We start from the raw sequence: 14,700 nt of genomic DNA, 5'->3' as shown, positions 1-14,700 counted from the left end.
TATCCCTGACTACGTATCCCTGACTACGTATCCCTGACTATGTATCCCTGACTACGTATCCCTGACTACGTATCCCTGACTACGTATCCCTGACTACGTATCCCTGACTATGTATCCCTGACTACGTATCCCTGACTACGTATCCCAATAAACATACACATGAATGACAGAAAGGCCTAGTATCCCTGACTAGGCCTTTCTGTCATTCATGTGTATGTTTATTGGCTTTTGCATCACAGCATAAAATTGTACAATAATTTTAAGACAGTATACACTGAGTGTATAAAACATTAAGAGCACCCCCCCTCCTTTTGCCCTTGACTCCAATGCTTCCCACAGTTGTGCCAAGTTGGATGGATGTCCTTTGGGTGGTGGACCATTCTTGATACATACAGGAAACTGTTGAGGGTGAAAAACCCAGCAGTGTTGCAGTTCTTGACACAAACCGGTGCACCTGGCACCTACTACCATACCCAGTTTAAAGTCACTTAAATATTTTGTCTAGCCCATTCACCCTCTGAATGGCACACATACAATCCATGTCTCAATTGTCTCAATGCTTAAACATCCTTCTTTAACCTCTCCTTCATCTACACTGATTGAAGTGGATTTAACAAGTGACATCAATAAGGGATCATAGCTTTCACCTTGATTCAGTCTGTCATGGAAAGAGCAAGGCTCCATAACATTTTGTACACTCAGTGTATGAGCCCCTGCCTTCTATTCCAGGTGGATAAGTTCACCATTGAGGCGGTGGACCTGGGTCAGGTGTTTAGAATGAAGATTCGCCATGACAACAGCATGATGAGTGCTGATTGGTACCTGGACCAGGTGGAGGTGGTTGACGAGGATACGGAGGAGGTCTTCCTGTTCCTGTGTGAGCGCTGGCTGTCCAGGAAGAGAGAGGACAGACGCATCGAAAGGATGTTCTATGTCAAGGTAATGTTATAGAGGCCTTTTGGCCTTGGTGTGTTTGTGTGTGTGTGTGTGTGTGTGTGTCTGTGTGTGTGTGTGTGTGTGTGTGTGTGTGTGTGTGTGTGTGTGTGTGTGTGTGTGTGTGTGTGTGTGTGTGTGTGTGTGTGTGTGTGTGTGTGTGTGTGTGTGTGTGTGTGTGTGTGTGTGTGTGTGTGTGTGTGTGTGTGTGTGTGAGTGTGCCACAGTGTGTACACCAATTTATATGTGAACTATACTTCTGCAGTCAGTTTGTGTGTGCATGTATGAGTGTATACACGTGTGTGTGTGTGTGTGTGTGTGTGTGTGTGTGTGTGTGTGTGTGTGTGTGTGTGTGTGTGTGTGTGTGTGTGTGTGTGTGTGTGTGTGTGTGTGTGTGTGTGTGTGTGTGTGTGTGTGTGTGTGTGTGTGTGTGTGTGTGTGTGTGTGTGTGTTTGTGAGTGTGCCACAGTGTGTACACCAATTTATATGTGAACTATACTTCTGCAGTCAGTTTGTGTGTGCATGTATGAGTGTATACACATGTGTGTGTGTGTGTGTGTGTGTGTGTGTATGTGTGTGTGTGTGTGTGTGTGTGTGTGTGTGTGTGTGTGTCTGTCTGTCTGTCTGTCTGTCTGTCTGTCTGTCTGTCTGTCTGTCTGTCTGTCTGTCTGTCTGTCTGTCTGTCTGTCTGTCTGTCTGTCTGTCTGTCTGTCTGTCTGTCTGTCTGTCTGTCTGTCTGTCTGTCTGTCTGTCTGTCTGTCTGTGTACACGTACACAAAGAACCCTGGCAAGTGTGTGTGACCTGAGTATTCTCTCAGGGTTACGAGGGGGAGAGGGAGTCTATCCAGGGCAGTAAGAAGAGCTCAGCCCTGATCATGAAGAGTGTGGACAGCAACATGAACAAGAAGAAGAAGAAGGGGGAGGACATCCAAAAGGAGAGCACCAGTCAGTAAACATACACTACTGTCAATATAAACACACACATCCATTCACAACCCCCTCCCCCAGCACACACACATTGACAAAAAACGAGTTATGAAAAAAGACTGAATTTCACCAGTTTCATGCATTGCAATGAGCTGATTGATAACTCCAGACAAAAGTCTTTATTTGCATTCTGCTTTGTAGAGGCAGAGTTTGGAGAAACAGCTGCTCACTCTTACACATACAATCAAACACATTACCTTGTGTCTCTGCAGTCATCCCATACCACTTCACCATCTCCACGGGGGCAGAAAACGATGCCAGTACCTGCAGCAGGGTCTATGTGATCATCATGGGGCCAAACCACACCCAAACACAGAGGCTGTGGCTGGACCTGCCTGGGGGGAAGAAGTGCTTTGAGTCTGGGTCTCTGGAGTCCTTCGAGGCTCATGGAGCTGACGTTGGTGAGATTAAAAAAGTGGAGGTAAGTAGTTGAAATGGACTGAAATAGACGACAGCAGAGCCATGTATTTAAAGAGTTGGGCCAATGCAGTTTCTGCATTATGATGCATTTACATGACACATCCAGAGGTGGCGCTCCTAGTGGCTGGGGACTTTAATGCAGGGAAACTTAAATCGGTTTTACCTAATTTCTATCAGCATGTTAAATGTGCAACCAGAGGAAAAAAAACTTTAGACCACCTTTACTCAACACACAGAGATGTGTACAAAGCTCTCCCACGCCCTCCATTTGGTAAATCTGACCGTAATTCTATCCTCCTGATTCCTGCTTCCAAGCAAAAACGAAAGCAGGAAGTACCACTGACTCGCTCAATATGGAAGTGGTCAGATGACGCAGATGCTAAGCTACAGGACTGTTTTGCTAGCACGGACTGGAATATGTTCCGGGACTCATCCGATGGCATTGTATGCCACATCAGTCACCGGCTTCGTCAATAAATACATCGATGACATTGTCCCCACAGTGACCGTACGTACATACCCCAACCAGTAGCCATGGATTACAGGCAACATTCGCACTGAGCTAAAAGGTAGAGCTGCTGCTTTCAAGGAGCGGGACTCTAACCCTGGACGCTTATAAGAAATCCCGCTATGCCCTCCGACGAACCATCAAACATGCAAAGCGTAAATACAGGACTAAGATTGAATCGTACTACACTGGCTCCAACGCTCGTCGGATGTGGCAGGGCTTGCAACCTATTACGGACTACAAAGAGAAGCCCAGCCGCGAGCTGCCTGTGACACGAGCCTACCAGACGAGCTAAATTACGTCTGTGCACGCTTCAAGGCAAGCAACACTGAAGCATGCATGAGAGCACCAGCTGTTCCGGACGACTGTGTGATCACGCTCGCCGTAGCCGATGTGAGTAAGACCTTTAAACAAGTCAAAATTCACAAGGCCACAGGGCCAGACGGATTACCAGGACGTGTACTCCGAGCAGGCCCTGACCAACTGGCAGGTGTCTTCACTGACATTTTCAACCAGTCCCTGGCCGAGTCTGTAATACCTACATGTTTCAAGCAGACCACCATAGTCTCTGTGCCGAAAAACACCAAGGTAACCAGCCTAAATGACTACCCGTAGCACTCACGTCTGTAGCCATGAAGTGCTTTGAAAGGCTGGTCATGGCTCACATCAACACTATCATCCCAGAAACCTTAGACTCACTCCAATTTGCACACCGCCCCAACAGATCCACAGATCACAACAATCTCTATTGCACTCAACACTGCCCTTTCCCACCTGGACAAAAGGAACACCTATGTGAGAATGCTGTTCATTGACTACAGCTCAGCGTTCAACACCATAGTGCCCTCAAAGCTCATCACTGTTTTCAACTCTCTAGAGACAGCAAGAGCGGTAGAGATACTCTGAATGATCGGCTATGAAAAGCCAACTGACATTTACTCCTGAGGTGCTGACCTGTTGCACCCTCTACAACCACTGTGATTATTATTATTGCCAAAGACTCCAGCCACCCTAGTCATAGACTGTTCTCTCTGCTACCGCACGGCAAGCGGTGCCGGAGCACCAAGTCTAGGTCCAGGAAGCTTCTTAAGAGCTTCTACCCCCAAGCCATAAGACTGCTCAACAGCTAATCAAATGGCTACGCTATATACATATTACTTGAATTTCCTCGACTAACCACATTGACTCGGTACCGGTACCCCCTGTATATAGCCTTGTTATTGTTATTTTATTGTTGCTCTTTTATTTTATTTTATTTAGTAAGTTTTTTCTTTTTTTTTTCTTAAAACTGCATTGTTGGTTAAGGGCTTGTACGTAGGCATTTCACGGTAAGGTAAATATTCACGGTAAATATTCAGCGCATGTGATAAATACAATTGATTTGATTTGATTTACATGACACTGTAACATTCTTTGCCAGCCTTTAACTAATACATGGGGAATATTTAAACAGTGCTATGTAACTGAATGTCTGGAATTAGACCTACATTCTAAAAGTTGGCCTAAATATATGGCTCTGGGTGCCAAAACTCATTTTGGGTGCCGATAAACTTAAAATGTAGATGCCAGTACTCATCATATTTTAGTGCCAATATTTTATAAGGGGTGCTGGTACTCAAACTGTAGAATATTGTTGTGCTGAGCACCGGCCCAACTCAAGCACCGGTCACATCTCTCTCTCTCTCTCTCTCTCTCTCTCTCTCTCTCTCTCTCTCTCTCTCTCTCTCTCTCTCTCTCTCTCTCTCTCTCTCTCTCTCTCTCTCTCTCTCTCTCTCTCTCTCTCTCTCTCTCTCTCTCTCTCTCTCTCTCTCTCTCTCTCACACACACACGCACACAGAGTTTGATATGATTGCTCTATGCCCTCCTTGTAGCTCGGACACGACGGCGCCACTCCGGAGAGCTGCTGGTTGGTTGATGAGCTAGCTGTTGGCGTGCCAACCAAAGGGGTTAAATACATTTTCCAGTGTAAGTGCTGGTTGGCCAAAGATCGGGGCGATGGACTGACTGCCAGGGTGTTCAACGTGTTGGATGCAGATAGCATCACCATCTCCCAAAAGGCAAGTCTCATTACATTAGTTCCTTTACTGGTACAGTAGTCAGCTGTACTTACTCTACCTCCTAGTTAAACATCCATTACCTGCTAATACAATACTGAACACCTACAGTACATTGTCATGTCTGTTTTATATACAAAGCAGGGAGGCTGCTGAGGGGAGGACAGCTCATAATAACGTCTGTAAAGGAGCGAATAGAATCAAACACATGGAAACCATGTGGTAAATGTTGTTGATACCTTTTCACTTACTCTGCTCCAGCCATTACCACGTGCCTGTCCTCCACAATTAAGGTGCCACCAACCTCCTGTGATACAAAGATACTGTTAAACACAGCCTTTTTGTCACAATGATCAGTTTAACTGGCAAAGTATGTTTCAATTAATCAAACAAATGTTCATTGATTTATTTGATTGATTAGTTAATTTATTAGTTGACTGATTAATGAATTGATTGATTGTGTGTTAATGTCAGATCATCTATGAGGTGACGGTGGTGACGGGAGATGTTCAGAACGCTGGGACAGACACCCAGATCTACGTGTCTGTGTTTGGGACCAACGGCACCACAGAGGAGATCCTACTGCAGAAGAACGAGGACAGGTAACAAACACACACCTGGCCAAAAGTTCACCCACCTGACCAAATGTTCACACTTGAACCTCTCCCTTCATGCATTGCGCTCACACACACTCTGGCTGTCTTTAGGTTTGAGCGAGGTCAGGAGGACACGTTCAGCCTGGAGGTCGATGATATTGCTCCCCTGAGGAAGATGAGGGTCCGTATTGACGGCTCTGGTAGCCGACCTGACTGGTTCCTGGCTAAGGTCAGCACTGGAAATATGTCACAGTCTACACTATAAAAAGCGTTATACCAAAAGCGTTCTTCACCTGTCCCCATAGGAGAACCATTTTGGTTCTGGGTAGAACCCTTTTAGGTTCTAGATAGCACTTTTTCTTCTAAGAGTGTACCGACTTAATTCAACAATGAGTCCACACACTACAGTTGTAGGGTCTTTGATTAGTCAGTCAATCAATCAAATGTATTTATAAAGCCCTTTTAAAATCAGCCGATGTCACAAAGTGCTATACAGAAACCCAGCCTAAAACCCCAAACAGCAAGCAATGCAGATGTAGATTACTTCATGTTTACTGTAACAATACAATAAAATACAATACCATGATAACAGGTGTAGGGATTTCTGCAGGGATTGCTACATTAACTAAGTGTCCGTGTCCGTGTCCGTGTCTGTCCGTGTGTGTGTGTGTGTGTGTGTGTGAGAGAGAGAGAGAGAGAGAGAGAGAGAGAGAGAGAGAGAGAGAGAGAGAGAGAGAGAGAGAGAGAGAGAGAGAGAGAGAGAGAGAGAGAGAGAGAGAGAGAAAGAGAGAGAGAGAGAGAGAGAGAGAGAGAGAGAGAGAGAGAGAGAGAGAGAGAGAGAGAGAGAGAGAGAGAGAGACAGAGAGAGAGAGAGAGACAGAGACAGAGACAGACATGGGTGAGGCTTTGTTGTCTGTAAGTCTTAGGTCACAGTGTTGCTCAATTCACAACTACCCTCTCTTGCCTCGGTCACACCGACAGCATCATTGAGCAAAATGGTACGCAGCATCATCTCGATATGTGTGTAACAAAAGTTCAACATACACCTTCTGCTACCATTTCTGTCAAGCCGTCTACTCAAAGAGTCTGATGCATACGTTTGATAAATCCAACATACGCACCACACAGAACGCACTGCAACTGCCTCTGCAATGCAATGCTGCAAGGCAAACATAGCATTCCACTGGAAATTAATGTATTTCTGGTGTATCAAAATGCAATAACGCTGTCGTGTGATTGAGGAGTCAGACTCTCTATCTATCTATCTATCTCTCACACACACACACACACACACACACACACACACACACACACACACACACACACACACACACACACACACACACACACACACACACACACACACACACACACACACACACACACACACACACACACACACACACACACACACACACACACACACACACACACACACACACACACACACAGATCCCTGCCTGCAGGCGATAGGTCACTGGATAATTCAGCCACACACACCAGACAGACACACTCACGCAATGCTGCACAGTAGGGGTCAGAGTGTGTCTGGGGTGAGCTTCAGTGAATGGCATGTAATTGTATTGACCCATTTCAGTCAGTGTGGAGGTGGAGTTAGCCTGTTTGCCTTGTCTGTTCAGTTATTACAGTCCACTCTGTGTACATTTGCCAAAGAAACTGGTCTTTGTTCACTCTTCAAATATGAACATTCTATCATTAATGAGCTCGAGGAGATTAGATGAATTGATCCTGATTTGATAACCCTCACAATTATCCTCCAACCACAAAGGTTATGCAAATATTCCAACTCTCACCTTTAGAGTGCTATCTCACGTTGTGGGCAAAAACGTCTTTGATTTTAAGCCTCAAAATACAACTTTCCTAGCTAACAGATAAATGTTTTTTGACTTTGTTATAATTCTAATTCTATTTCCAAGGCTACATATATTGTCATGGAAAATGTTCATGTTATTTCCAACAACCAATGCGCAACTCCGCTGGAAATCCAGCTGCATATTGAACATTGAGATTGCCGAAAGGCCAGTCTCTTTGACATATGCCACAAGGAGTAGAATGCTACAGAGACTGGTACCCAGACTAGGTTGGAGCATGCAGGCTGCAGAGACTGGTACCCAGACTAGGTTGGAGCATGCAGGGTACAGAGACTGGTACCCAGACTAGGTTGGAGCATGCAGGCTGCAGAGACTGGTACCCAGACTAGGTTGGAGCATGCAGGCTACAGAGACTGGTACCCAGACTAGGTTGGAGCATGCAGGCTACAGAGACTGGTACCCAGACTAGGTTGGAGCATGCAGGGTACAGAGACTGGTACCCAGACTAGGTTGGAGCATGCAGGGTACAGAGACTGGTACCCAGACTAGGTTGGAGCATGCAGGGTACAGACACTGGTACCCAGACTAGGTTGGAGCATGCAGGCTGCAGAGACTGGTACCCAGACTAGGTTGGAGCATGCAGGGTACAGACACTGGTACCCAGACTAGGTTGGAGCATGCAGGCTGCAGAGACTGGTACCCAGACTAGGTTGGAGCATGCAGGCTGCAGAGACTGGTACCCAGACTAGGTTGGAGCATGCAGGCTGCAGAGACTGGTACCCAGACTAGGTTGGAGCATGCAGGCTGCAGAGACTGGTACCCAGACTAGGTTGGAGCATGCAGGCTACAGAGACTGGTACCCAGACTAGGTTGGAGCATGCAGGCTACAGAGACTGGTACCCAGACTAGGTTGGAGCATGCAGGGTACAGAGACTGGTACCCAGACTAGGTTGGAGCATGCAAGCTACAGAGACTGGTACCCAGACTAGGTTGGAGCATGCAGGGTACAGAGACTGGTACCCAGACTAGGTTGGAGCATGCAGGCTACAGAGACTGGTACCCAGACTAGGTTGGAGCATGCAGGCTACAGAGACTGGTACCCAGACTAGGTTGGAGCATGCAGGCTACAGAGACTGGTACCCAGACTAGGTTGGAGCATGCAGGGTACAGAGACTGGTACCCAGACTAGGTTGGAGCATGCAGGGTACAGAGACTGGTACCCAGACTAGGTTGGAGCATGCAGGGTACAGACACTGGTACCCAGACTAGGTTGGAGCATGCAGGCTACAGAGACTGGTACCCAGACTAGGTTGGAGCATGCAGGGTACAGAGACTGGTACCCAGACTAGGTTGGAGCATGCAGGCTACAGAGACTGGTACCCAGACTAGGTTGGAGAATGCAGGGTACAGAGACTGGTACCCAGACTAGGTTGGAGCATGCAGGGTACTGAGACTGGTACCCAGACTAGGTTGGAGCATGCAGGGTACAGAGACTGGTACCCAGACTAGGTTGGAGCATGCATGCTACAGAGACTGGTACCCAGACTAGGTTGGAGAATGCAGGGTACAGAGACTGGTACCCAGACTAGGTTGGAGCATGCAGGCTACAGAGACTGGTACCCAGACTAGGTTGGAGCATGCAGGGTACAGAGACTGGTACCCAGACTAGGTTGGAGAATGCAGGGTACAGAGACTGGTAGCCAGACTAGGTTGGATCATGCAGGGTACAGAGACTGGTACCCAGACTAGATTGGAGAATGCAGGGTACAGAGACTGGTACCCAGACTAGGTTGGAGCATGCAGGCTACAGAGACTGGTACCCAGACTAGGTTGGAGCATGCAGGCTACAGAGACTGGTACCCAGACTAGGTTGGAGCATGCAGGCTACAGAGACTGGTACCCAGACTAGGTTGGAGAATGCAGGGTACAGAGACTGGTACCCAGACTAGGTTGGAGCATGCAGGCTACAGAGACTGGTACCCAGACTAGGTTGGAGCATGCAGGCTACAGAGACTGGTACCCAGACTAGGTTGGAGCATGCAGGCTACAGAGACTGGTACCCAGACTAGGTTGGAGCATGCAGGCTACAGAGACTGGTACCCAGACTAGGTTGGAGCATGCAGGCTGCAGAGACTGGTACCCAGACTAGGTTGGAGCATGCAGGCTACAGAGACTGGTACCCAGACTAGGTTGGAGCATGCAGGCTACAGAGACTGGTACCCAGACTAGGTTGGAGCATGCAGGGTACAGAGACTGGTACCCAGACTAGGTTGGAGCATGCAGGCTACAGAGACTGGTACCCAGACTAGGTTGGAGCATGCAGGCTGCAGAGACTGGTACCCAGACTAGGTTGGAGTATGCAGGCTACAGAGACTGGTACCCAGACTAGGTTGGAGCATGCAGGCTACAGAGACTGGTACCCAGACTAGGTTGGAGCATGCAGGCTACAGAGACTGGTACCCAGACTAGGTTGGAGCATGCAGGCTGCAGAGACTGGTACCCAGACTAGGTTGGAGCATGCAGGCTACAGAGACTGGTACCCAGACTAGGTTGGAGCATGCAGGCTACAGAGACTGGTACCCAGACTAGGTTGGAGAATGCAGGGTACAGAGACTGGTACCCAGACTAGGTTGGAGAATGCAGGGTACAGAGACTGGTACCCAGACTAGGTTGGAGCATGCAGGCTACAGAGACTGGTACCCAGACTAGGTTGGAGCATGCAGGGTACAGAGACTGGTACCCAGACTAGGTTGGAGAATGCAGGGTACAGAGACTGGTAGCCAGACTAGGTTGGAGCATGCAGGGTACAGAGACTGGTACCCAGACTAGATTGGAGAATGCAGGGTACAGAGACTGGTACCCAGACTAGGTTGGAGCATGCAGGCTACAGAGACTGGTACCCAGACTAGGTTGGAGCATGCAGGCTACAGAGACTGGTACCCAGACTAGGTTGGAGCATGCAGGCTACAGAGACTGGTACCCAGACTAGGTTGGAGAATGCAGGGTACAGAGACTGGTACCCAGACTAGGTTGGAGCATGCAGGCTACAGAGACTGGTACCCAGACTAGGTTGGAGCATGCAGGCTACAGAGACTGGTACCCAGACTAGGTTGGAGCATGCAGGCTACAGAGACTGGTACCCAGACTAGGTTGGAGCATGCAGGCTACAGAGACTGGTACCCAGACTAGGTTGGAGCATGCAGGCTGCAGAGACTGGTACCCAGACTAGGTTGGAGCATGCAGGCTACAGAGACTGGTACCCAGACTAGGTTGGAGCATGCAGGCTACAGAGACTGGTACCCAGACTAGGTTGGAGCATGCAGGGTACAGAGACTGGTACCCAGACTAGGTTGGAGCATGCAGGCTACAGAGACTGGTACCCAGACTAGGTTGGAGCATGCAGGCTGCAGAGACTGGTACCCAGACTAGGTTGGAGTATGCAGGCTACAGAGACTGGTACCCAGACTAGGTTGGAGCATGCAGGCTACAGAGACTGGTACCCAGACTAGGTTGGAGCATGCAGGCTACAGAGACTGGTACCCAGACTAGGTTGGAGCATGCAGGCTGCAGAGACTGGTACCCAGACTAGGTTGGAGCATGCAGGCTACAGAGACTGGTACCCAGACTAGGTTGGAGCATGCAGGCTACAGAGACTGGTACCCAGACTAGGTTGGAGAATGCAGGGTACAGAGACTGGTACCCAGACTAGGTTGGAGCATGCAGGCTGCAGAGACTGGTACCCAGACTAGGTTGGAGCATGCAGGGTACAGAGACTGGTACCCAGACTAGGTTGGAGAATGCAGGGTACAGAGACTGGTACCCAGACTAGGTTGGAGCATGCAGGCTACAGAGACTGGTACCCAGACTAGGTTGGAGCATGCAGGGTACAGAGACTGGTACCCAGACTAGGTTGGAGCATGCAGGCTACAGAGACTGGTACCCAGACTAGGTTGGAGCATGCAGGCTGCAGAGACTGGTACCCAGACTAGGTTGGAGCATGCAGGCTGCAGAGACTGGTACCCAGACTAGGTTGGAGCATGCAGGCTACAGAGACTGGTACCCAGACTAGGTTGGAGCATGCAGGGTGCAAAGACTGGTACCCAGACTAGGTTGGAGCATGCAGGCTACAGAGACTGGTACCCAGACTAGGTTGGAGCATGCAGGGTACAGAGACTGGTACCCAGACTAGGTTGGAGCATGCAGGCTACAGAGACTGGTACCCAGACTAGGTTGGAGCATGCAGGCTACAGAGACTGGTACCCAGACTAGGTTGGAGCATGCAGGCTGCAGAGACTGGTACCCAGACTAGGTTGGAGCATGCAGGCTACAGAGACTGGTACCCAGACTAGGTTGGAGCATGCAGGGTACAGAGACTGGTACCCAGACTAGGTTGGAGCATGCAGGCTACAGAGACTGGTACCCAGACTAGGTTGGAGCATGCAGGCTGCAGAGACTGGTACCCAGACTAGGTTGGAGCATGCAGGCTACAGAGACTGGTACCCAGACTAGGTTGGAGCATGCAGGCTGCAGAGACTGGTACCCAGACTAGGTTGGAGCATGCAGGCTACAGAGACTGGTACCCAGACTAGGTTGGAGCATGCAGGCTGCAGAGACTGGTACCCAGACTAGGTTGGAGCATGCAGGCTGCAGAGACTGGTACCCAGACTAGGTTGGAGCATGCAGGGTACAGAGACTGGTACCCAGACTAGGTTGGAGCATGCAGGCTACAGAGACTGGTACCCAGACTAGGTTGGAGCATGCAGGCTGCAGAGACTGGTACCCAGACTAGGTTGGAGCATGCAGGCTACAGAGACTGGTACCCAGACTAGGTTGGAGCATGCAGGCTACAGAGACTGGTACCCAGACTAGGTTGGAGCATGCAGGCTGCAGAGACTGAGATGAGTCTGTTCACCACAGACACACAAAGCAGCCTGGTCTCATAGACTAGATGTAACATAACAAACTTAAATGTGGGACTCTCAAATGAATATGATATGTTACGTTTGGTATGGTTACATAAGACAGAAAGTTACTTAATTAAGGCAAAAATGAAAGTAGGGTGGGTGGTTGTTTGGTCAGAGTGGATGAGTGTACGTAGAACGGGAACATCTAGCAACCCAAAGGTTGCGTGTTTGAATCTCATCACAGACAACTTGAGCATTTTAGCAACTTTGCAACTATTAAGTATGTTAGCTAACCTTTAACCTAACTCCTAACCTTAACCCTAACCTTAACCCCTAGCCAAGCTAACCTTAGCTTTAGCCACCTACCCACTTAGCTAACGTTAGCCACAACAAATCGGAATTTGTAACAAATCATACATTTTGCAAATTTGTAACACATTGTACGAAACTGAATAACTCTGTTCCAGTTCTGTTTGATGGTCAACATTGAATTGGCAGCTGGCTTTTCCCTTTCAGTACAAAATTCACTACGATGCCAAGACCTTACCACTCAGATGGGAGAAAAGGCATTTCCTATGCAGGAACAACCCCTCCATGTCTCTCCAAATCACCCAGCCTGCCTCTAGACTAGCCGAACAGTAGCTAAGCAGTCAAGGCTCATACCCAGCCGTGTCTGTCAGTGGCTGGGCCGTGTCCTTGAAATGACCCAGTAGCTGTACAGCATCCCAAAACAGATGTGTGCTGCCAACGTTATGGATTACACACACAGAGCATGTTTATTTCAAATGGCCACTGCAGTGAACTGGGCGCACAGCCAGCATGCTAATCCCACTCAAATTAATATATTGATGGAAGTTAATGCAGGTTGGGCTGCCTGAGCCAAATCCTTGTTTTTTTTTATAATGGGCTAATTTCTTCAGTTACACCCTATCCATGACAAAGGATCAAATACACTGGGAGAGGCAAGTGGAACAGAGATATTCTCATCATGTTACAGTATTTATATATACAGTATATGTATATTTCTGCATTTTATCACTATGGATTATGGCTCATCTTTGTTGGTATTTGTCTGGCATTGTCCTACGGATAATGGCATTGTCCTACAGATAATGCCATTGTCCTACAGATAATGCCATTGTCCTACAGATATGGAATTGTCCTGCAGATAATGGAATTGTTCTACAGATAATGGCATTGTCTTACAGATAATGGCATAGTCATACAGATAATGGAATTGTCCTAAAGATAATGACATTGTCTTACAGATAATGGAATTGTCCTAAAGATAATGGCATTCTCATACAGATAATGACATTGTCCTAAAGATAATGCATTGTCATACAGATAATGGAATTGTCCTAAAGATAATGGCATTGTTATACAGATAATGGCATTGTCCTACAGATAATGGCATTGTCATACAGATAATGGAATTGTCCTAACGATAATGGCATTCTCATACAGATAATGGAATTGTCCTAAAGACAATGACATTGTCATACAGATAGTGGAATAGTCCTAAAGATAATGGCATTGTCCTACAGATAATGACGTTGTCCTACAGATAATGGTGTTGTCCTTCAGATAATGGAATTGTCCTTCCGATAATGGCATTGTCTTACAGATAATGGAATTGTCCTAAAGATAATGGCATTGTCATACAGATAATGGATTTGTCCTAAAGATAATGGCATTGTCATACAGATAATGAAATTGTCCTAAAGATAATGGAATTGTCCTACAGATAATGGAATTGTCCTAAAGATAATGCACTGTCTTACAGATAATGGTAATGTCCTTCAGGTAATGCATTGTCTTACAGATAATGGCAATGTCCTTCAGATAATGGCATTGTCCTTCAGATTGTCCTACATACTGTACATGCATAGTGTTGATTGATGGTTTCTCCCAATAGAATTACAGCAGTTATGTAAAGGCATGGACTGCCATCCTCACCCTTTAATATGCGCAATACAATCTAAATGTGTAAAAAGGTTGTTACTGTGGGTAAGAATTTGTCATTGTGTCAGTCACCTTACCTCGTAAAATAATGGTTAATTAATAATAGTTAAAAAATTATAATTAATGATGATTTCCCCCAGATCATCATGCGTAACCTGACCACAGAGGAGGTGTCAGTGTTCACCTATGAGGAGTGGCTGTCTAAGACCAAAGGACCCAAGAGGACCATGATCTGTGAGATGGCTGCTGTGGTAGACGAGGAGGAGATGGTGGAGATCACCACCTACATTATCCAGGTCAAGACCAGCGACATTGGAGGTGGGTCAGTCAGTCAGTCAGCCTGCCAGTCAGTCAGTCAGTTAGTCGGTTAGCCAGGTAGCCAGTCAGTAATTCAGTCAGCCAGCCAGCCGGTCAGTCAGTCGGTCAGCCGGTCAGTCAGCCAGCCAGTCAGTAAGTCAGTCAGTCAGTGGCAGTGCACAGACAAACCACATTCTACAGTCT

At 47.5% G+C, this 14,700-nt stretch overlaps 1 protein-coding gene across 1 annotated transcript in view; it reads left to right on the top strand.

The window, feature by feature from the left end:
* The window catches only part of loxhd1a (lipoxygenase homology PLAT domains 1a), a 53,441-nt gene that overhangs the window by 34,403 nt on the left and 4,338 nt on the right, over window positions 1-14,700 (top strand). The window contains exons 30-36 of the mRNA XM_071351135.1: window positions 730-939; window positions 1,752-1,878; window positions 2,133-2,341; window positions 4,720-4,905; window positions 5,377-5,504; window positions 5,610-5,727; window positions 14,340-14,517. Coding sequence (XP_071207236.1) covers window positions 730-939; window positions 1,752-1,878; window positions 2,133-2,341; window positions 4,720-4,905; window positions 5,377-5,504; window positions 5,610-5,727; window positions 14,340-14,517 — 1,156 coding nt within the window. The remainder of the gene's footprint in view (window positions 1-729; window positions 940-1,751; window positions 1,879-2,132; window positions 2,342-4,719; window positions 4,906-5,376; window positions 5,505-5,609; window positions 5,728-14,339; window positions 14,518-14,700) is intronic.

The sequence above is a fragment of the Salvelinus alpinus genome, chromosome 18 (genome assembly GCF_045679555.1).
Source record: "Salvelinus alpinus chromosome 18, SLU_Salpinus.1, whole genome shotgun sequence".
Taxonomy (NCBI): domain Eukaryota; kingdom Metazoa; phylum Chordata; class Actinopteri; order Salmoniformes; family Salmonidae; genus Salvelinus; species Salvelinus alpinus.
The sequence above is the reverse complement of the archived record's forward strand: the minus strand, read 5'-3'. Positions and strand labels throughout refer to the sequence as shown.